The following is a 21855-nucleotide window of genomic DNA, read 5'->3' on the forward strand; positions in this document are numbered from 1 at the left end:
AGTGAATTTATCGGACATTAGATAGGCTGGTATGAATCATATCCTACTTTTTGGTGCAACGATCATGTTTTCTACTTCAGAAATTTCCCACAGGGAATTTCAAACATCACGCGAGTCGAGATAATATTTGAAAAAGATCTGTGAGCCGGTGCAAATAAAACCGGCTTTCTTTCTCTTGAAAAAGAAAATCTTTAAAATGCATAAAAAATCATGAAAATGTCTTTTTTAAATTGAAATAAAAAAGATTAACCGTTAGGATAGAAGCTACAAACCGCCGCTTTCATTTGAAAGGGAGAATTTTGAAATTTCCTTATTACTTTTTATTTCGTTCATAAATGCTTTTCACATGTGGTCGATTCCAGCCGGTTGCATAAGCTGGGATGCCATGCGTTTTAATTGGAATGGTTTTTCGTTGGTAACAATCTTTTTTTTAATTTTTATATTTTAAAATTTAATTTGTTTGCAAGATTAAGAAACTATGTTCTTCATTTATATTAAAACTCTACATAGCTACCTATAAATTTCAACTTCGTTTTTAAGGTTGCCGCTACAAGTAAAAGCAAAGCATAGCTCGAATGCTATAAATAAAATCATATAACTTTTTTCTGCAAAATTGACCAAAAAAACTTTCGGTAATTTAAAGATACTAAATTTGTAAAATTAGGCCCGGTGGATCCTTATAATTTTAATTCTGAATTTTAGTGTTTCCCAGCTTAGTTGTCTTTGCGGTGTTAATATTTATAATAATCAAATATTTAGCTATTCAGATTTTGCTATATTTTTCTATAGTTTCTTGTTATGTCCAGAAGATTTGAGATGTTTTTTTCTGGCAAGCACATTAAGCCATTGGGGGTTTTTTGAAGAATTTTGAGCTTGGGCATTTCAATGTTTGCGGTTCTTTTCCATGATTGCAAAACTTTGTATCAACGTTTTTAAGAGATTTAAAAGTACATTACTGTAGGAAATTCAATTTCATAACTTGCATGTCTTAAATCCTCTGAATACGAGCGAGACTCATCAACATATTTGGTCATAAAAACTTTTTACTCATTCTGTAAAACTTTCATTAAACTAAGACATAAATATTATAATCAGATTCTTACAAGTCATGATAATACATTCTTCAGAAAGATGTTTAAAAATCAAAACTTTCATTCACAATCAACGTTAACATTTCACACTGAGATTCAAAAGGAAAAACCTCACTCGATAAAATATTAACTGAACGAAATTTCGCAACTTTGCTTAAGACATAAATAAAAAAAAAACAAATTCTCATCATCAACCTGATTGTACTGAGCTTTTAATAGTATGTTCTCTATAAAAATGTTTAAAAAAAGTATTACTGGCCTTTAACATTCATCAAGAATAACTGACAGTTTTTAAAAAGTCGTGGTATTTTCAGCTTTTTCTGAACTATAAAACTTGTTTCATTGTTCAAGAGCTTGCACAAATATTATTCCATGGCATCTCTGCCTTCCAAAAAGTAGTTTTTCTGCTCGTGATTCTCAGTCTGAGAAGGCGTTGACATTCAAGAAGGCAATATAGCAAACAAAGCTGTGCCACCAACAAGCTGACAGCTACCAGTAGTGTCAGCAAAAGAACGAAGAAGAAGAAGAAGAAGACATTCAAGACAAAATCCGTTTGTGATACTCACGATGAGATTACCTAGCATCACACTGAGATTCAAAATGGGAAAATCTCACTCAAAAAAATCTCAATCTCATGAGATTTCGCAACCTTGCCTTGGATTACTACACAATTCAAGTTTACTTAAATGCTTTTCAATTGCCATCGTTCAAGGGTTATAAAATGTTTTGTATTTTTATCGGACCTCATGATCTCACTTTTTTTTTGGAAAATTTTATTGAAAATTATATTTATACAACCACTAGCCATAGAAAATTTTAAATTAAAACTTAACATTTTATACTGTCTTAGGCTGAAACTATTTAAATTTTTATATAACGTATTTACCTATTAAATGTAACAACTAAACCAAATCCAATAGTTATAGTTTAAAGTAACAACGAGAAAATCGTTCTTTTATATAGACCAACGAGAATCCCGATCAGAAGAGCATATCAAAATCGTTACTCAAACCTATCTCAGCGAGATATTTATATCTGATTCAGTTATAGTTTTGAAATGAGATTTGTTGTTAATGTTTTTTCTAAAACAGAATTATATCTACTCTTGATTAAAACATTTTTTTTAAATGCACTTTTGGAAGCTTTAAGATGAAATTATTCGATGACCTATATGAATGAAAATAATAATTTTTGAGGCATCGTTCCATTTATATTTTCAAAGCTTAAGTATTTATATTCAATCTAGTACTATAATCAACCTGTATACTTTTATTTAGAAGTATGAGTCGAAAGAAAAAGACTGGGGACTGTTGTTTTTCTCTGTTTTGATCTGCCTGCTTTAAAAGCTGCTTTTGGATTTTCGGAACCTTCATTTCAGTAGGTACATCTAGTTTTCTTCTCAAATCCTGATAATCCTGTTCCAATTCATTCTTATTCCATTCATCTGAACGACACTCGAAGTCGACTGCCTGACCGTCCGCACGCATCCCTTTTAAAATTCCAATAGTCCGATTCCGATTCTTCAAGTAAACGTATAGAAATTCCCATTGTCCAGTTTGAATCCGCACAAACGACAGCCTGATTCCCGTGCGCACGATTCTCTTTGAGAATTCCAATCGGGCCGATCCATCAAAATTCCTATTCATCAGGTACACTTATATGAATTCCCATTGGCCAATTCTGTGGAACCCAAACGGCTGCCTGTCTTTGCGCGCCGTTCCTCAACAAGCAGCCGGGATCGAGCTATGCAGAATTAGTACGAAAATAAACACCTATCTTCAATGAATATCAGGTAGAGTAGTAAGCAAGGACACACAGCTGGTGGGATGGGATGGGAATGGGAAAGGGGAGAGTTCGATTCTCATTCTTTTATCGCCATCTTTTTTTTTGCATACAAATCCAATAAGATTTTAGTTGATATATCCTATCTGGATGAGTTATAATTTTGTTTACATTATAACAACGGTTGATATGATTTAGTTATGGCTGCAAAGACTTTTTGATATAATTTGAGATATTTTAACATCCTACGAGTACTAAATTATAACTCGTCCAGATAGAAAAAAATTGAATATCAAAATATCTCATCTTGATATAATTTAGTTTTTCTCTTCTGATCGGGATCGCATAAAGTTTAATATGAAGATATGATAAAAAATATAGATTATTAGCAAAAATTAAAAGTTAAGAAAATGGACTAAAAGATTGATTCACATAGGGGCCGTTCGGATACCACATAGACAGAAAAATGAGATTTTTGACCCCCTCCTCCCCCTCCGTGGACATTTGGCAAACCCCTGCCTTCCCGTATGTCCACGTGGACAGATTTGAAATTGTTGTTTTTTAACCTAATTTGTAATAATTATAATTATTATTAATTTCAAAATTATCATATTTATAGCTTGCTTTCAAGTGGCTACTAGTTGCTTAAACTTAAACTGGAAAGCTTTGCAGTTTTAAGATTTTGATTAAAACATCTTAATATTTATTCACCTTTAGAAAATGTTTTGAAAGTAAGTTTGTCCACGTGGACACTACCCAAACCCCTACCCCCCTCTCCGTGGACATTTTCATACCCCCTCCTCCCCCCTAAGTTGAACAGGTGGTATCTGAACGGCCCCATGTTAGTTTTCTCTGACCGACTGACTTTTTTAAAATGGAACTATCAGATAGAATTGACTCTCTTACCAGGCTAATTTATTTAAATTTACTATAAAACAAACTCCAATTTTTCAAAGGAGTGTTTTTTTTTTTCAAAATCATTTGGATTTATGAAAACTTAACTCGAAGCAATGTAAAGTTGTCTATAATTTATCGTTCACCCAGAATGTTGCTCACGCTACATCGTACTACCCCAGATGGCAGCAGCGCAGCTTCGAAAGAGCGGATTAAGTATGATCAATTGAGGGAGGTGATGGGAGGAATAAAGATGGATGCCGAGAAACCGGCAGCACCACATGAGCTGGTGATGACCAAAATGAGAGAGGAGAGGAGAATTATTTTTTGTTTTTGCTGATTAAACGTTTACTTGTGGGCTGAATAGAAGGCCGTTCAGACCTGTAATGGAACTTCAAAGTTTCAATAAGAACTTAAATTTTGGGCTGAATAAAAGGAACTTCAGCACATTGATTATGCTGATTAAGCTGTGTTCGACCTTTTTAACGAGACTTTTGGTTGCTTGGGTGATAGAGCTATTGATTACATAATAAAAATTGTCGTATGTTTCACGAAAATAAAGGTTCTTCAGAATAGAGAAAATCTTATGTTCAAAAACTTACCTTCAAGCTAGCGAAAAGGAGTCTCCGGGAGTCGAAATTGCGGCAAAATTTTTCTCCGTTGGTTCGCATTACGGCTGAGGACCGACCTGATGCTCGTATGTTTAACTCAGCGGCCAGCGGGCTTTGTATTAGTTCATCTGCTTCACGCTCGTATTCCGAGTATGGCAAGTTGCAGAATTTGTCGAAGATTTCCTTTAGTTAATAAATTACAAAATTACAAAATTCACACATCTTGTCAGGAAGCAGTCCCATAAATTTTACACCGATTTTTTGTTTTCTGCGGGAGGGAATTTTATAGTTCACATAATCATTCAGCTTCAATTTGGATGAAACAAAATAAAAAAAAAAGTTTTAAAAACAATGAAATTTTTTTTCAATGAATTAGTTTAACTGGACTTACCAAAATTCCCATATATTATTCCTCCATTTCTGGTACAAATATGGGAATTGCAGCTGGCGAGAACTTGAAACAACTCAACCGACGAGACATTTCAGAATGTAAACAATAATATCTGATGGATTCGATGCATCCATGGATTGCTTTGATCGAAAACTGCTCGTGTTTTTTTTTCATCGAGCACTGAATTTTTCGAGTAATCGAGTGCAGTCGTCAAGAAAATCGGACCATTTGAATCGTTACCGCGGGTTACCGCAGGGAAATCTTATGCGTTACCATTCCCGATCAATACACCAGGACACTTTTTCGACTTCGGTTGGCCAACTGTTTTCGTGACGCTTTTCCACCAGATGGGTTTCCGGAAATGCACGAGCGATTTTAAAAAACGGACAGTTTCTGGCACGAAATTTTCTTTTCTGTTTATCTTGTTTTTTTTTCGTTTTGATTGACAACCGAAAAATTTATAGTCCCGTAATTTGAAACTTGCCTATAAAGAATATGCTCACTTGAAAATAAATTAAATCGACCTGTAAAATTACGGCAAGTATCATGCTTCTTTTTGTTACAGAGCATTTGCTGTAAAATAACATGATTGTTATTTAATTTCAAAGAACTAATTTAAAATTACGTGTTTTTTTATTACAGGTTGTTTTATCCTAAATGAAACAGCTTCAAAGTACACGTAATTGTCATTATTTTTTTCTGAGCATGCATTTTCTTAACAATTTGAAAAATTGAGGAGATTTGAAGGCAAAACAGCCATAACTTCATTTTCCGAAGCGTGCGGGGGCTCAAACAGCCTTCATTCGATTCACCGGAAAAACTCCACAATATACAACCCATTTGGTTCAAAATTTTCAAGTCCGAAGAAGCTTTTTCTGAAATAATTGAAAAATATAGGGGAATTGAGGGTAAAAACAGCCATAATTCCATTTCCTGAAGCGTGCGGTGGCCAAAACAGCCTCAATTCGATTCCTCAGAAAAAACTACACACGATAGGTCTGTTTTCGTTCAAAATTCTCTGGTTCAAATCAGTGTTTTTCTGGAATGTTTACAAAATATAGGGGAATAAGGGGTTAAAAAGGCACTATATCTCCGTTCGTAAGCTTGTGCGGCGTATGAAACTGTGTCCAATCGATTCTCCGGAAATTTTCACATAAGGAAAGAATAATTTCAAAGATTTGGGTCATGTAGGGCGAAAGATATTGAATTTCTTCGCGGTTTGTACACTTTTTTCCCCATTGTGCAATGGCACTGGCTCGTGTATCGATGGTGAGTAGTTTTGATGTTCATATGAGTCTCATAAACTTATTGAAAATTCCTAAATTTCAGAATCACATGGAGAGCAAATTATCACCGTTAGAGCTTTTGACGGGGGCCTGACTTGGGACATAAAACGGTCCGACACAACCCGTACTAATGTACACACTCAACGGCAGGGTTCAACACGCAGGAGTGCGTCGAATGAGAAAGAGCAAATAAAACGCAGCTCTTTCGTTCTCGGTTCACGGTTTTGAGCAGAGCGAATTCGCGCACGCCTATTCGAGAGCGCGAGCGGTTCGGAAACTGCGTTTGCGTTTTTCTGCCGCGTGCGTGTAGGAACACCGAGCATCTACCGAGAGGACACGGCGGCTCACCGGACGGCGCGCGCGGCTCTCTTTAGCACACGGAGTGTTCGCCGTGTTTTCGTTATTAAGGGCCGACGGAATAATCTGTGCGAATAACGAAATAGGTAGATATGGTAAAACAGATAGAAGCAAGCAAAAGCCTTGGGAGGAGGGTTATAACAATCCATGTTAGAAGTTTTAAAATACATACTAGTAATAGTAACTAGCACTAGTAACTATGAAAAATTTACCATGCAATAGTAAAATTTCCTAAAATTCGCCAAATCAAACAGCCTAACATAAGGATTGTTAAAATGCAGGTTAAAAATATTCTAGCCACTAGTAATAGTTACCAGCACTAGTAACTATGAAAAATTTACCATGCAATAGTAAAATTTCGCGAAAAACGCCAAATGAAAGAGCTTTACACAAGGATTGTTAAAATGAATGTTAAAAATATTCTAGCCACTAGTAATAGTTACCAGCACTAGTAACTATGAAAAATTTACCATGCAATAGTTAAATTTCGCGAAAAACGCCAAATCAAAGAGCTTTACACAAGGATTGTTAAAATGAATGTTGAAAATATTCTAGCCACTAGTAATAGTTACCAGCACTAGTCTCGCAGGTGCAAGAGGAGGTTCGCCGTGTCGCCGGGTTTCAGTGTTGTTCAGTGTTAAGTGTCAGTTTAGTACTCCCAGTGATTGTACCAAAGTTAAAAAAAACCCAAAAATAAATAAATGATTTTGAAAACATATCAAAAAGTTTCTTTTTTCTTCCGGAAAGCAAATTAATAAAAACAAATACCAACCATGAAATTTCACGGTCACAAGAGGTTTCAAATATTACGAATAAACATTGAAGTTCATCATCGTTTAAACAATATAAATACAATGAAAAACGATGAATTTTACAGTTTCCTCGAGAAAAACTGAAAGCTGAAATGACCATAACATTCATAGATTTGCGTTCTAAAATGTATGGGAAAAAGTTCATTTTTTCATTGTTAAGTTGTTGAACAACCCCCTTTTTTCATGGTTATTTTTTTCCAAACCATGAATACCATGGTTGAAAACAATGAGTTTGACAGTGAAATCATGGTTTCATGTACCGTGATATTCATGGTGTCAACCATAAAATCACCGTTAGAGTGAAAATGATATTTATGGTGTTTTCATAATGTTTTTCTATTCGGGGTGTGGCGCATGATTCCCCACAAGCTATGATTTGAAAATTGGTTGCGTTTGTGTGACTTATTGATGTTTCATCAAAAATTCCTTTTCCACTTGAAAAATCATGACAAAACTGAGATTATAAGCGTATGAGCATATTTTTGTTATGCACTTTAGGTTCCCCATCGATGAAATTAGCGGGTGTTTTTTTAATTATGTAGGTAAATTTTTCTAACTTTTTTTTAGCTTGATAAATAAAAGAAGCATATGATGCGTATTTCAGTTAACAACATATAGAAATATATACTCACGCAAAGCGACGACGATGACAGTAAGTTTGAGATTTTTATCTCAATACACATCTGAGATATTAAAAGTGGCCCACGTTTCCCCATGGCCCACGATACCCCACTCTCCCCTACAATATTTTTACTTCTGATCTTCCTGATGTAGCAGAAGGAAAAGGTAGCCGATTATTTGCTGATGATACTTTGCTTTCAGCAAAAGGTCGGATTTTACGGGTGGGGCGCAGTAGGTTGCAACAAAATTTAAATTCCTTTTTGAATTACTTGAAAATGCGGAAAATTTCTCTTAACGCTTCCAAAACTCAACTTCCCAGTAAACATGAATCGGCAGAGAGGTAACTCAAATCACCAGAGGGATCGTAACGATCTCTCTGGCGATTTTGCATCCTCACATCGGCAGAGAGGAACACACCATATGCGTGTCTCGGGTGATTGCTACGAGATCTGAATAGAAATGCTTAGACCCGCCCCAAGAGAGCACGATCCGAATTGTGCTCGAGTGTTCCTATCATGGTGTGTGTGTTCGGCTCAGATCTGCCGACGCTTGCCGAATGATTTCCGTTACAGTGGTGTTAATTTGATAAAGGGCATAAAAAATGCAATTTCCCAAATAAATGCTTTTTGGATTCATCCTTTCAGAAACCGTTACCCGCATTTTTTTTTCGTTTGAATGCTTCATACTTTTTCCTGCAGCGTTCAAAAACAGATACAAATAAAAAAACAGCTGAATTTATGTTTACTTATCTTATCCGTAGTTTTCAGAAAACTTAGGGCAACTGTGTTTAATTTAATTTTTTTATACTTTATTCCTTTTTTCAAATTATAAAATTTGAAATTCAAAATTCTTTTCCAAAAATGCTCATTAGAAATCTTCTATGAGATTGAGGTAAGCTTTAGTAATTTAAAAGCGAACAGATTGAGATGGGAGCATAAAATAGTCCCGCGAAATATACCAGCTCGTCGGACGTGAATGTGCTACCGTTCACCAGTTTACGTCGCGGACGAAGTTCTCTCGTGTCCGAAACCAAATCGCTCAGCGGAAATCGGTTCGTAGGAGATCGCCAGCGAAGGATAATGAAAGTGAATTCACCACCGAGGGATGAAGAGGAAGTAATTTGCATGTGATTTAAGTGTTGTGCATGAACGGCCATTGTGAGTTAGCCACGATCACGAAGAGAGAACTGAGCTACTTGTTCTCCATATATAAAGTGGAAGTGGAATCACAGCGTATGTGTGTGTGTAGTGAGAATTGAATCCCAGGCAGAGATGCCAATGTGCCTGATTTTTCAGGCGTTGCCTGATTTTTCGAGGCTCTGCCTGACAACCTGATAAGCCATTGATTCTCCCTGATTTTTGAAAATATGCCTGATTTTGCCTGATTTTTGCGAATGTCATGAAAAATGGGTAGTAAGGAACTGGAGTAGGTACCACAGCTGAAGTGAAAAAGTGAAAATGTGGCTGAATCAAACCAATCGAAAGATTCCCGTTAATTCTTATTGCAAAAGAGAATTGAAGGGAATCTTTTGATTGCTTTGATGCAGTAGAGTTATTCATCTAAGTAGGCTCACAACACATATTGGAGTGAAAATGTGGAGAGATGACCAAAAAAAAAAAAAAAAGGTCATCACTTTGAGCGTAATTACCGTTACTTTTACGTAGCCTGATTTTGCCTGATTTTTATTTCGCAAGTTCCCTGATTTTTGAAAATAAATGTTGGCAACCCTGATCCCAGGTCGCCTCCACCAAAACATCGGCACGATCCCGCTATCGGATTTGTTTTGATCGATCCTTCTTCGCAGGATTAAGAAGGAGTGAATCAGGATTGGTGTTTACTGGAGGGCAAAGGCCAATCAGCTGTGACATCGGTGGCGCATGTAAGAGCGCAAAGCGAATGGACCAGTAGCATGGTGCTGGGTCGCCTAGCCAGGTTCAACGAAACCCAGCTGCATTATGTTAAGGTAAAGCTAGTTTTAGGCGTAAGAATATTTACAAATAAGCAGTTTTCTCGTTATGAATATTATATTTGCACGTCGTTATTATGAAGCGTTTTGATTCTACGCATTACGAGCAAGATTTCAAACAGTGTGTCTCATCCTGTTGCTACACAAAACAATTGCACTGATACTTTGTCGAATTGAATGAAAGATTATAGTTGTCGATATTCTCATCGACACAATGAGAACCATTGAGATTTATTAGTTTTGATCATCACCATTGAACATCAAACATTCCTTGTGAACTAAATTATCCTCGTCCATACATCTTTAACAATTGGGCAAAATTTAAGGAAGTTTATATTCTGAATTGGTCTATGGTAGTTGAAGGTGGGAAGATAGGAATTTTATAGTCTGCACGTTTGAATGGTCATCCTAGAGTTGAGAAAGTCGGCAACAGTATCCAGATTCAGAATTAAGATACAGAATTTAGATTTAGAATTCAGATTCAGCTTTCAAATTCCAATTTTAGATAAAAATTTCCGTGTCAGATTTCAAATTTGGAATTCGGATTCCGATTTCTGATTTATTTTTAAAAATTTAGATTCAGATTAATGTTTAAAATTTCAGATTTCATTTTCCAGATTCAAATTTCAAATCCAGATTTAAGATTCAAATTTCAAATCCAGAAGTCAGATTCTCATATTCACTTTTCAGATTTAGATTTAAGATTCAGCTTTATCAGATTTTAGATTCAAATTTCAGATACAGATTTCGGTGTCTGATTACAGATTCAGATTCAGCATTATTGAGATTTCACATTCAGGCATCAAATGCAGATTACAGATTTGAAAATCAGCTTCAGCTTCAGATTTCAGATTCAGCTTAATTCAGATTTCGGATTTAGAATTCAAATTCACAATACAGATTCAGATTTTAGAATTCAGATTCAGAATTTTTAAAAACAGAATTTTGAATTCTAACACAATAACTTCAATTTCGAAATTCTGAAAAAAAAATCGAAAATCGGTGACTGATGAACTCATCATTCTCACATCGGAACAAAATGTTCAAAATGGCAATTTGAAAACGATTGTGGGAATTGAGGAATAGAATTTCAAATTCTTATTTCTAAATATAAATTTTTGAAATGAAATTCGTTTTGATAAAACATAATATGTCACTTACCGAATGTTGCACCTTATGGGCGATGTCCTACATTTTCTCACTACACTACACTACACTACACCTAACACTACATTTTCTCAAGATTTAAATATCCTTCGTTTAAAAATTTACCGCCCGTTATTACCCGACCGCACCACACGAGGGTACGTCTGGAACTGACAATGCTTCGCTTGCGCACAGTTTATTCGAAACGAGTAACCCGGTGAGGTAATAATATGAATAATATCAAACGAGCAGCCGTCGCCCGTCGGCCCAGTTAGGGGCCGTTCAGATACCCCGTGGACAGAAAAATGAGATTTTTGACCCCCTCCTCCCCTTCCGTGGACAAGCGTGGACATTTGCCAACCCCCACCCCCGTCCCCGGATGTCCACGTGGACACATTTGAAAAAGTTTTTATTTTAAATAACTACAAATTGACAGTTAGAAAACACCACTTTTTGCCTTTTTGTTATAGAAATGGCTGATTTTGTAAAACCGATTAAGAATGTACTGATATAAAAAAAAATCAAAATTTTAAATTTCTTAATTATCATATTTATCAATTGCTTTCAAGGTGCTACTTATTGTTTAAACTTAAACTGGAAAAGTATGCCTTTTTAAAATTTTGATTTAAACATCTCGGTAGTGAATTTTGAATAGGGCGAATGCGTCAAATGTAAACAAATGGAGTTATCATCATGGTGATAAAGTACGTTCGGAGACCTACATTTTGATGGTACAACGTTAAGTGAAGGATAGTTGGTTTTCGAGAAATAATGAAAACAATATACATTTTTTGCTGGGAGCTTATGAAGATGTCAAACTTTGAAAGCGTTTTTCTCGAAACAGTCATGTTGGTGCATTCGCCGTATTCAAAATTCGATACCGATCTTAATATTTATTCACCTTTAGAAAATATTTTGAAAGTAAGTTTGTCCACGTGGACATTTCCATACCCCCCCCCCCCCCCCCCCCCCCCCCCTAGGTTGTTCACGTGGTATGTGAACGGCCCCTTAAGTTCTTCAGAAAAATGCTCCCAAGTCGAATAAGAAGAAATATCGGCCACGGTGCGTGTGCGAGGGTCGCAGAAATAACAGTTTTTTCCTAAGTCGGGGTACCCAGTACTCAATTTTATGAATTCTCTGTCGATTTTTGAGAGGACGCGCTTACTGGGTTATTTCATTTCCCCATAAGAGAAGAACAAATTTTTTAAAACTTAATGAAAACCATTCCATAAGTTTTAATAGTGTTTCATTAGACTGGTCTTCCATCGCAGAGATTCGTTCTCTCTATAATTAGATTCATTTTCGGATAGTTTTTAGTTGTAAGTTTAAACATTTTTTGACATTACAGGATGCTCTCCTACATAAAAATACTTGATTGTGCTCAGCTGTGCTGTTTGTCTTCAATAGTCTCAGCCGCCTTAAGAGCTAGAGAGCTGAAATTTGGCATGGGTGCTCATAAGGACCAGGAATGATGAAAACTGTTTTTAGATTTTCGGATGACGCCTTTTGAAGGGGGTCGTCCATACAACAACGGTTTTATTCCCACGAACCAAAAGTCATGGCACCCATTTTGCGAACCGATTTTCGTTTCCGTTCGTTTCGTTGGCGGGATTATTTTCACCATCACCATGGGTCGGGTATTAGAAACAACGACCATCCAGAGCTCACATGTAGGTATTGGATAGCAAGCTTGCTGAGCATTAAAAATTTGGAAGTGAAAATTTAGGCGGTTGTTTTTGTACCTTCTACTGTTCAAAGCACGTGCTATCTGTACGAGATATTTGGATACAATTATAAGCCTACATTTTGATTGAAAAAAAACTAGCCTGTTAGGAATATATTGACTAGAATAGAAGTGGCTTTCAAACCGCCACTGGGGGGCTTTGAGAGTCAACCATTTTTATATTTTTGGAATTCCTCATAGAGAAAGAAAATTTTTTTGGATTCAGAGTTATAAGCTAAAGGCTGCGATTTTAACGCTTCAATTGGGTTATTAATAGGGGATAAGAAAATTGATTAGATAATTAAATTTGAGGTTTTGAGTTTTATACAATTCGATTTCACTGACAAATTTCTAACTTTTGAATCATCATTGATGACCAATGTGGTCGATTCTACCATTCATTAATGGTATTTTTTTGCCCATGAAAAAAACAGAACTCAAAAAGAAAAACCTTTTTCATAATTTAAAAATAGTGTTTTCGATAACTTCGAAAAGCTATTAGTAGAACTTTCAACATTTAAGGTAAACTAAAAATAAAACAGTGCGAAATTGAAAAGCGAAAAAATTTACACATGCAAAGTGAGTTTTCAACATGCTTCAACAAAGTTCGGAGTGTTTTTAATAAATTTCTAAGTAAATGAAACTTAAATAAACCATTTTACAGGGAGATCATCCATATTGAAAAGTGGGATAATCCTCAACAGATATTTTCATTAGATAGGGGATGGAAAAGATAAAAAAAGCATTTAATCTTTTGAAGATAAAACTATTAGGCCAAATCTATTCAACCTTCCTAAGAAATGATGGTTGTAAAAAAATGTTTTTCATGAAAAGATAAATTAGCATACCAGGATTTTTTTTTGAATTTCCATTAATTAAAATCTTATAACTACGAAAACGATGAACAGTGAATATTCTCAATAAAAAACTTTAAAAAGACTAACAAAACTAACATGGCCAAACTTGGGCCAAATTTCTTATAATGATGAATATAAAACTTCCAAAATTTCGAAAAGTCAAACGATTCATTTTGATCTATATTTTATGTGAACCCAAGCAAGGCCGGGTAAAATCAGCTATTGTAATATAAATGTAATAATGTATTGGTACGAATAAAGACATATTAAAAAAAAACTTTGATCGGCTTACTAGTTTCAATGGGAAGACCATTTTATTGCGACTCTGATCTCATCCGAGCTTTGCAGTCATCCCGCGCGGTTGATCCGTGCGAAGTAAATAATAGCATTTGCATGAACCGCAACCCCAAAATTTGAAAACTATCCCTCAATAGATTGAGCCAATTTCGGTAGCATTTAATGGAAGGTATAATATTTTGCTGCCTGCAGATGCATTAGCCAAGTAATGCTAGACCTTTTTACAATAAAGCTATCCTAGTTTCATGGCTTATTGCGACTGGTTTCTTGAGAGAACGTTTGCTGCTATCTGTAGGGGTGAGATCGTAAAATCACGACACTATCCTGCGCGGTTGATCCGTTTCAAGTAAGCTAATGCCAATAGCATGAACCGCAACCGCAAATTTTTTAACTAATCCCTGAAGAAGGTGGAATAAATTGAGATCATTTCGGTCTCCTTGTACGACGGAAGTAAGCACCTGGTACGACAATGAGGGAACTTGAATGTGAAAAATAAATCATTAATTGGCTCAAAAGTACGAAATGGATTGATCTATTTCCTCCATAATTTCATAACACAATATTATTATTATTATTATTATTATTATGTTTTTATTTATGTAACGTAAGATAACAATATCTGTTGCGGAACGCAATCGGTGGTTGCGAGCCACTGGTTTATGACGTCACCAAATTACCAAACTGCGATCCACAACTGAGACAAACCAAGAGAGAACCGAAGGATCCCTTGAGAGTGGCTACAGTATCATCATCTTCAACTTCGCCCAGAGAGCCGCACAGCATCATCATCATCATCCCAATCGCTCCAACGGGAGTACGACCGAACACGATCATCATCCGAGGGAAGGAGACGAGAGACAATCAACACACCAGGGGGAGGCGAAAAATTAGCAACACCCGAGGGGGAAGTTGGGGGAATCTGGTTCTAGAATCCACCCAAAAAAGAAGAAATTTATATTGAAAAAAATTGTCGACAATAGGATAGGAGCGCTACTTATTCGTTCTATTTTTCCTTATGATCAGAAAAAAGCGCACAAAATTGTCTAACAGATCAGATTTTAGTTTGGCCTCAAGGCGAATAGATCGATGGCAATTTGATAATAAAATTAGCTGTAATCTTAGAATATTTAAATATACCTAATGTTAATTAATACTCGGAATAAATGAGTTTTGTTGAGGGAATAAATTGTGTGTAAATTACAAATTCGAACGACCAAGGAGGTCAATTGGGTACCCTATCCAGCCTACAGTCCACTGGATACGCGAAGGACCGAGGACCAGCTTAGCTTTCGGCCAAGAGGGAACATTTTGGTCACGGAGGAACATTTTGGTCCTTCGAACCGGATAAACAACGTTGAAACGATTTCACGGAGGAATCGTTAGGCTCGCTGTCGCATTGTGGTCGTGATCTCATCTACTCACTCAGTGATATCTCACCAACAAGTTGGGATCATCATCTCACCACATCATCACCACAACATATGCACTCTGGTTAGCACGAATTTGGATCGGATTTTCACGCACAATTCATCGCCTTGCAACGGAGGACAATTCCAGGCGGAATTCCTGGTTTCACAGGTAAAATACACACAAATATATGTCCAGCCGTTGCTTGGACCCTTTTCGGTTACTACACCACTTCTATTTTCCCTGCCCCACATCATCACTAAACTCACCGTCATCATCGTCATCGACGACGACGTCATTGGAAGCCCCGAATTGAAAGTAGCATTCAACTACTTAAACCGCCATTCATCACAACATTTCGAATCGATTTGTGATTTTCGTACCACGGAATTTACAACTCTGGATACTTTTCACGCACGTTCACGAGCCCGACGACCGGTTGAGACAAGACGAGGACACCGCACGAGTTTTCCGTTAAGGTAAATAAAAAACTACACCTCGTATATGTCTAGCCGAAGCAAGGCCTTGATCGATACTACATCCAACCCTTTATGAATTCTCGAACAACAATCATATATGTATGAATCTGTGAGCAACATCTGTGGAACTTATTGAACCAAAAGGAAACATCCATAAACAGCGCATCGATTTGGAAAATTATTTTATCGTATTTTCTGAAGATTTTAATTTTGGAATTGGAGATTCGGCAGTTGTTCTTCTTAACCTGCCGCTCAACATATTTTTTTGTTCAGGTTAGTTAGAACAGTATATGTTTAGTCGAAGTTTGAAATATTCTGCATACTACATCTACTATTTCGATTGCCTCTCATGAACATTGGTGCACTGGACCGCGAGCAAATAATATCAATAAATTAAGCTCGATAGCAGTCGACAGACATTTACCTGTAGTGGAGTCGCACCGGTTGTTCCGGTAGGTTAGTAGCACTACAGTATATGTCCTTCACGAAGCTAGGCATAAAGATTCAAATACTTACGCTCTCATTCAATTTCTGTCAACTGCGAGGGAGTTTAACGATTCATCATGCCCGGGCCATCACAAGGTACCAAGAAGTCGGTGACGTTCAAGATTCTGCAAGTCAAACTTAAAGGCTTGCAGGATATTTTCGACAATATTTTCAAGTTCGTGGAATCGCTGCATTCAGCTACTGTGTCTGCCAGTGATGTGAAAGTGCGTTTAGAAAGAATTGATGAATCATGGGAAAATGTCAATAGTGCCATTATGGAGTTGGAGGTTCATGACGACTATGATGCTGCCGAGTACGACTACGCCCAGGATCGAGCAACGTTTGCTGACCGCTACTACACCGCGAAGGCCAGGTTGATGGATAAGGCGAGACAGTTGGAAGACGGAATTTCTCTGAACTCTACGATTGTTGGATTGGAAACTTCGCAGCACCCTACCGTGGAGCATGTTCGTTTGCCGCAGATCAAGTTGCAGACTTTCGATGGGAATGTCGACGAATGGCTGAGCTTCCGTGATTTGTACACTTCGCTGATACACTGCAAACCTGACCTACCTGAAATCGAAAAATTCCACTACTTAAAGGGATGTTTGGCAGGTGAAGCAAAGGCTTTAGTCGACCCCTTTCCTATCACCAGGGCCAACTATCAAATTGCGTGGGACACGATGACGAAACACTATAACGATAGTAAGCTGCTTCGACGTCGACAGGTGCAAACTCTTTTCAATCTACCAACCCTTGCGAAGGAATCTGGAGCGGAGCTGCAATCATTGCTAGAGAGCTTTGAAAGAGCAGTGAATACACTCGACCAACTGGTAACGCGAGTCGATTATAGGGACTTGCTTCTTCTGTACATCTTGAGTTCACGATTAGATGCAACAACACGTCGAGGCTGGGAGGAGCAGTCGTCGTCCAAGGAAAAGGATACACTTAAGGATCTGACGGAGTTTATCCAAAGGCGCGTTCGAGTTTTGGGTTCACTTCCGGTCAAGCCGGAATCGAAGGTTGATTTCCCGCAGTCGTCAAGGAGACGACAAGTACCAACCAAGATAAACTTCAACTCTTCTCAATCACATCAGTCAGGGGGACGATGTGCTGCATGCTCAGGTACACATATGCTTCACGAATGCGCTACGTTCAGGAAAATGTCGATAGCTTCCAGGGACAAGCTAGTTCGGAACAACTCGTTGTGCAGGAACTGTCTTAGGCACGGACATTTGGCTGCGGATTGTACTTCACGTTTTCTCTGTCGAGGCTGCAAGGGCAAGCACCACACCATGGTTTGTTATCGATCGGAATCCAACGCTGAGAGCAAGGGCTCTAATTCACAAGGCGGAAATCCAAATGGGTCTGGAGAAGGTACTAGAATCAGGGAGACTACATCGGCTAATCTTTCGGGGCATCGCACATCTTCCGTTCTACTTGCTACAGCGGTCGTTCTAGTGGAGGACGACAACGGCGTTTCCCATCCAGCGCGGGCGCTGCTGGATTCGGGATCAGAATCGAACTTCGTATCGGAAAGTCTCATGCAGCTGTTACAGGTTCAGCGCAGGCAGGCAGACGTCTCAGTTCAAGGCATTGGGCAAGCAGTAGCAAGAGTGAAGCACAAGGCCAATCTACTCGTCAAATCGAGGATTTCGAACTCTCGATACAGGATGGATTTCTTGGTGCTTCCAACAGTCACAGCGGATTTACCAACTTCGAGCGTCGACGTTAATGGATGGAAATTGCCAGACGTCGAGCTAGCCGATCCAGCATTCTTCGAAACTAGGTCGGTCGACATGGTGCTTGGAATTGAACACTTCTTCTCATACTTCAAGGCCGGAAAAAGGATACAACTGGGAAATGGACTTCCCACATTCACCGAGACGGTATTTGGTTGGATTGCGACAGGCGCCGTCAACATGTACGATCAAGCGACGAGGATTTCTTGTAATGTGGTAGCAACGGGTGGTTTGGAACAGTTGATGGCACAGTTCTGGGCTTGCGAGGAAATAGAATCGGCAGTGATTTATTCTCCGGAAGAGTTACGATGCGAAGAGCACTATGTGCGAACAGTGAAAAGAGGCAACGACGGTCGATACACGGTATCACTTCCTCAAAATAAGAACGGGTTTGAAACGGTGGGCGAGTCAAGGGACATCGCCATGCGGCGATTGCAATGTATTGAACGTAGACTTCTGAGGGAACCAGAGTTGCGTCAGGAATACAACAAGTTTATGCAGGAATACCGAGAATTGGGACACATGCATAAGGTACACATCAATCCAGCCGACGATAAAAAGAGGTGTTATCTTCCGCATCATCCAGTGGTAAAACAATCCAGCACAACCACCAAGGTACGCGTGGTTTTCGATGCGTCGTGTCGAACAAGCACAGGAAGGTCGCTGAACGACGCATTACTTTGTGGACCGGTCATCCAAGACGATCTCCGATCACTTATACTTCGCAGCAGAACGAGACATATTATGTTGGTAGCCGACATCGAAAAAATGTTCCGGCAAATCAAGGTTCATCCAAACGACATGCCGTTTCAAAGTATTTTGTGGCGTAATTCACCAGACGAGGAGGCTGAAACTTATGAATTGGCAACGGTTACGTATGGGACCAAACCTGCCCCATTTTTGGCTACCAGAACTCTAAAGCAACTGGCGACGGATGAAAGAGAACGTTTTCCTCAAGCGGCAATATCGTTGATGGATGACGTTTACATGGACGATGTTTTAACTGGAGGTGCAGATGTTTCGGAAGTTGCTGAACTTCGTAGACAACTTGAGCTGTGCGCAATTAGTGGCGGGTTCTGCTTCAGAAAATGGGCTTCAAATTCTCCGGAGGTTCTCCTAGATGTTTCCCCAGAAAATTTGGCATTGAAAGGAGAGATTGGTGTTGATCTAGATCCAGATCCTGCAGTTCGCACGCTAGGGTTGACGTGGTTACCAGGAAGGGATTTTCTCAAATTTCACTTCAACATAGCGGATTTGGAAGGCGTTGAAAATTTAACCAAGCGGAAGGTGTTGTCGTTCATCGCTGCTCTATTCGATCCTCTAGGCTTCATCGGAGCTGTAGTGACGTCGGCAAAGATATTCATGCAGAAGATTTGGTGCCTCCAGGGTGCCGACGGTAAGAGCGTAGATTGGGATCAACCTTTGCCACACGAGATGGCAGAAGACTGGCGTAATTTCCACGAAAAACTGCCACTCCTGAATAAGTTGACGATTTCACGCTGTGTTATCATACCGAATGCTACGGAAATTCAGTTGCATGTGTTCACAGATGCCTCAGAACGCGCATATGGTGCCTGCGCGTATTTTAGGAGCGTTGATACAGACGGCAGAGTAAAGGTATCGCTGCTTACATCCAAATCGAAAATAGCCCCCTTGAGAACGCAGTCAATCCCTCGATTGGAACTTTGCGGAGCTTTGCACGGAGCACAGCTTTCAGAAATGGTCATCAAGGCAGTCAAATTCAATCCCAAGGTATTCTTCTGGTCTGATTCATCGTGCGTGCTGCAATGGCTGAAGGCAATCCCCAGCACGCTTACGGTATTCGTCGGGAACAGAGTTTCCAAGATTCAACAAATTACGGAGCAGCATGTATGGAATCATGTACCAGGAACCTGTAATCCAGCGGATCTCATATCGAGAGGTTTATCACCCGGAGATATTCTGTACAACGAACTATGGTGGGAAGGCCCTCAATGGCTGAAAAACGACGACAGCACTTGGCCTAACGCACCGGTAACGTTCAATGAAGACGAAGTAACTAAAGAATTTCGACGTGAGGCGGTTCAGTGTTTGGCGGTCGAAAAGGAAGCATTTGGAAGGTGGTACGTTAAGCAGTTTTCAACGTTTAGCGACATGGTTAGGAGGACGGCGTATTTGCGTCGGTATTTGAAGCCAACTCAGAAACGAACGCAAACAGAAGGTTTTCTGACTACAGAAGAGCTGCAAGAAGCGGAATTCATCATCATTCGCCACGCACAGCAAGAAGACCTTAGCGAAGAATGGAAAGCACTCAAAAGGCAGCAGCCTGTTCCCCGAAGCTCGCAGTTACGGTTTTTCAACCCGATGCTTTCAGAAAACAATCTTATCCGAGTTGGTGGTCGACTCAGACATTCTAGCGAAGCAGAGAATACGAAGCATCCGATAGTCCTACCTGCAAAACACCCGATAACCAGAATGATTATAGAGCACTACCACAAGCGTTTGCTCCACGCCAGCCCGCAACTTCTACTCGCAACAGTGCGGCTCAAGTACTGGCCACTTGGAGGTCGGAATATCACCCGAATTGTGGTACATCAGTGTCAGCGTTGTTTCCGAGTAAAACCGAGAGCCATCCAGCAGTTCATGGGCGAACTTCCAGCAGCCCGAGTCACCATCGCGGCACCCTTTAGTCGCACTGGTGTAGACTACTTTGGTCCGGTTTATCTACGTCTTGCTCCCCGCAGACCAGTTTCTAAGGGTTATGTCGCCCTTTTTGTCTGCTTGACTACGAAGGCCGTACACCTTGAGCTGGTGTCTGATTTGTCGACGGAACGGTTCATTCAAGCGCTAAGGAGATTCACCGCAAGGCGAGGAAAATGTTCAGACATTTACTCGGATAATGGGACGAATTTTGTAGGCGCCGACAACCAGCTTCGTAAACTACTAACCAGCGAAGCTCACAAGGAGAAAATGGCACGAGAATACGCAGGGGAAGGAATCAAGTGGCATTTCAACCCGGCCGGCGCGCCTCACTTCGGGGGATTATGGGAGGCGGCGGTACGATCGGCGAAACACCATTTGATACGCGTCTTGGGGGACAATCCAGTTAACCCTGAAGATTTCACCACATTGTTGATTCAAGTAGAGGCCTGCTTGAACTCACGACCAATTACATCGCAGTCAGAAGATCCCAACGACCTGGAACCTCTGACTCCCGGACACTTCATAATTGGCAAACCAATACAGCAACTACCAGATCCAGACTTCTCAAATATTCCCATGAACCGACTTCACTACTGGCAGGCAGTTCAAAAACAATTACGAGAATTCTGGAAGAGATGGCGTACGGAGTATTTGACACAGCTACAGGGACGAGCGAAACGTTGGCAACCGCCAATCAAAATTACTGAAGGTCAGCTCGTCGTTATGCGTGAAGAAGGTCTACCACCAGCCCGGTGGAGATTGGCACGCATACTCCAACTACACCCCGGGGACGACGGAGTCGTCCGCGTGGTAACATTAAGAACGGCGAAGGGTTCCACTACGCGACCGGTGGAGAAAGTTTGCATACTTCCATCTGTCGATTCCAAGGAGGAAGATTTGGTATCTCCTGATCAAAATTAGTTGGCTCCACACATACCTTGTTCGAGAGTTCTGTTCTTTTATTTCAGAAATCCCCAGAATTTCAGTGTGGGCGAGAATGTTGCGGAACGCAATCGGTGGTTGCGAGCCACTGGTTTATGACGTCACCAAATTACCAAACTGCGATCCACAACTGAGACAAACCAAGAGAGAACCGAAGGATCCCTTGAGAGTGGCTACAGTATCATCATCTTCAACTTCGCCCAGAGAGCCGCACAGCATCATCATCATCATCCCAATCGCTCCAACGGGAGTACGACCGAACACGATCATCATCCGAGGGAAG

General features: G+C 39.4%; 1 protein-coding gene across 1 annotated transcript; it reads left to right on the plus strand.

Moving 5' to 3' along the window:
* Positions 1–16283: 16283 nt before the first annotated feature.
* On the plus strand, positions 16284–21551 carry LOC129737706 (uncharacterized). The gene has a single exon (XM_055728866.1). It carries the CDS (start codon positions 16284–16286, stop codon positions 21549–21551), a length of 5268 nt encoding a protein of 1755 aa, XP_055584841.1.
* Positions 21552–21855: the final 304 nt, after the last annotated feature.

The sequence above is a fragment of the Uranotaenia lowii genome, chromosome 1 (assembly GCF_029784155.1).
Source record: "Uranotaenia lowii strain MFRU-FL chromosome 1, ASM2978415v1, whole genome shotgun sequence".
NCBI classification, from domain to species: domain Eukaryota; kingdom Metazoa; phylum Arthropoda; class Insecta; order Diptera; family Culicidae; genus Uranotaenia; species Uranotaenia lowii.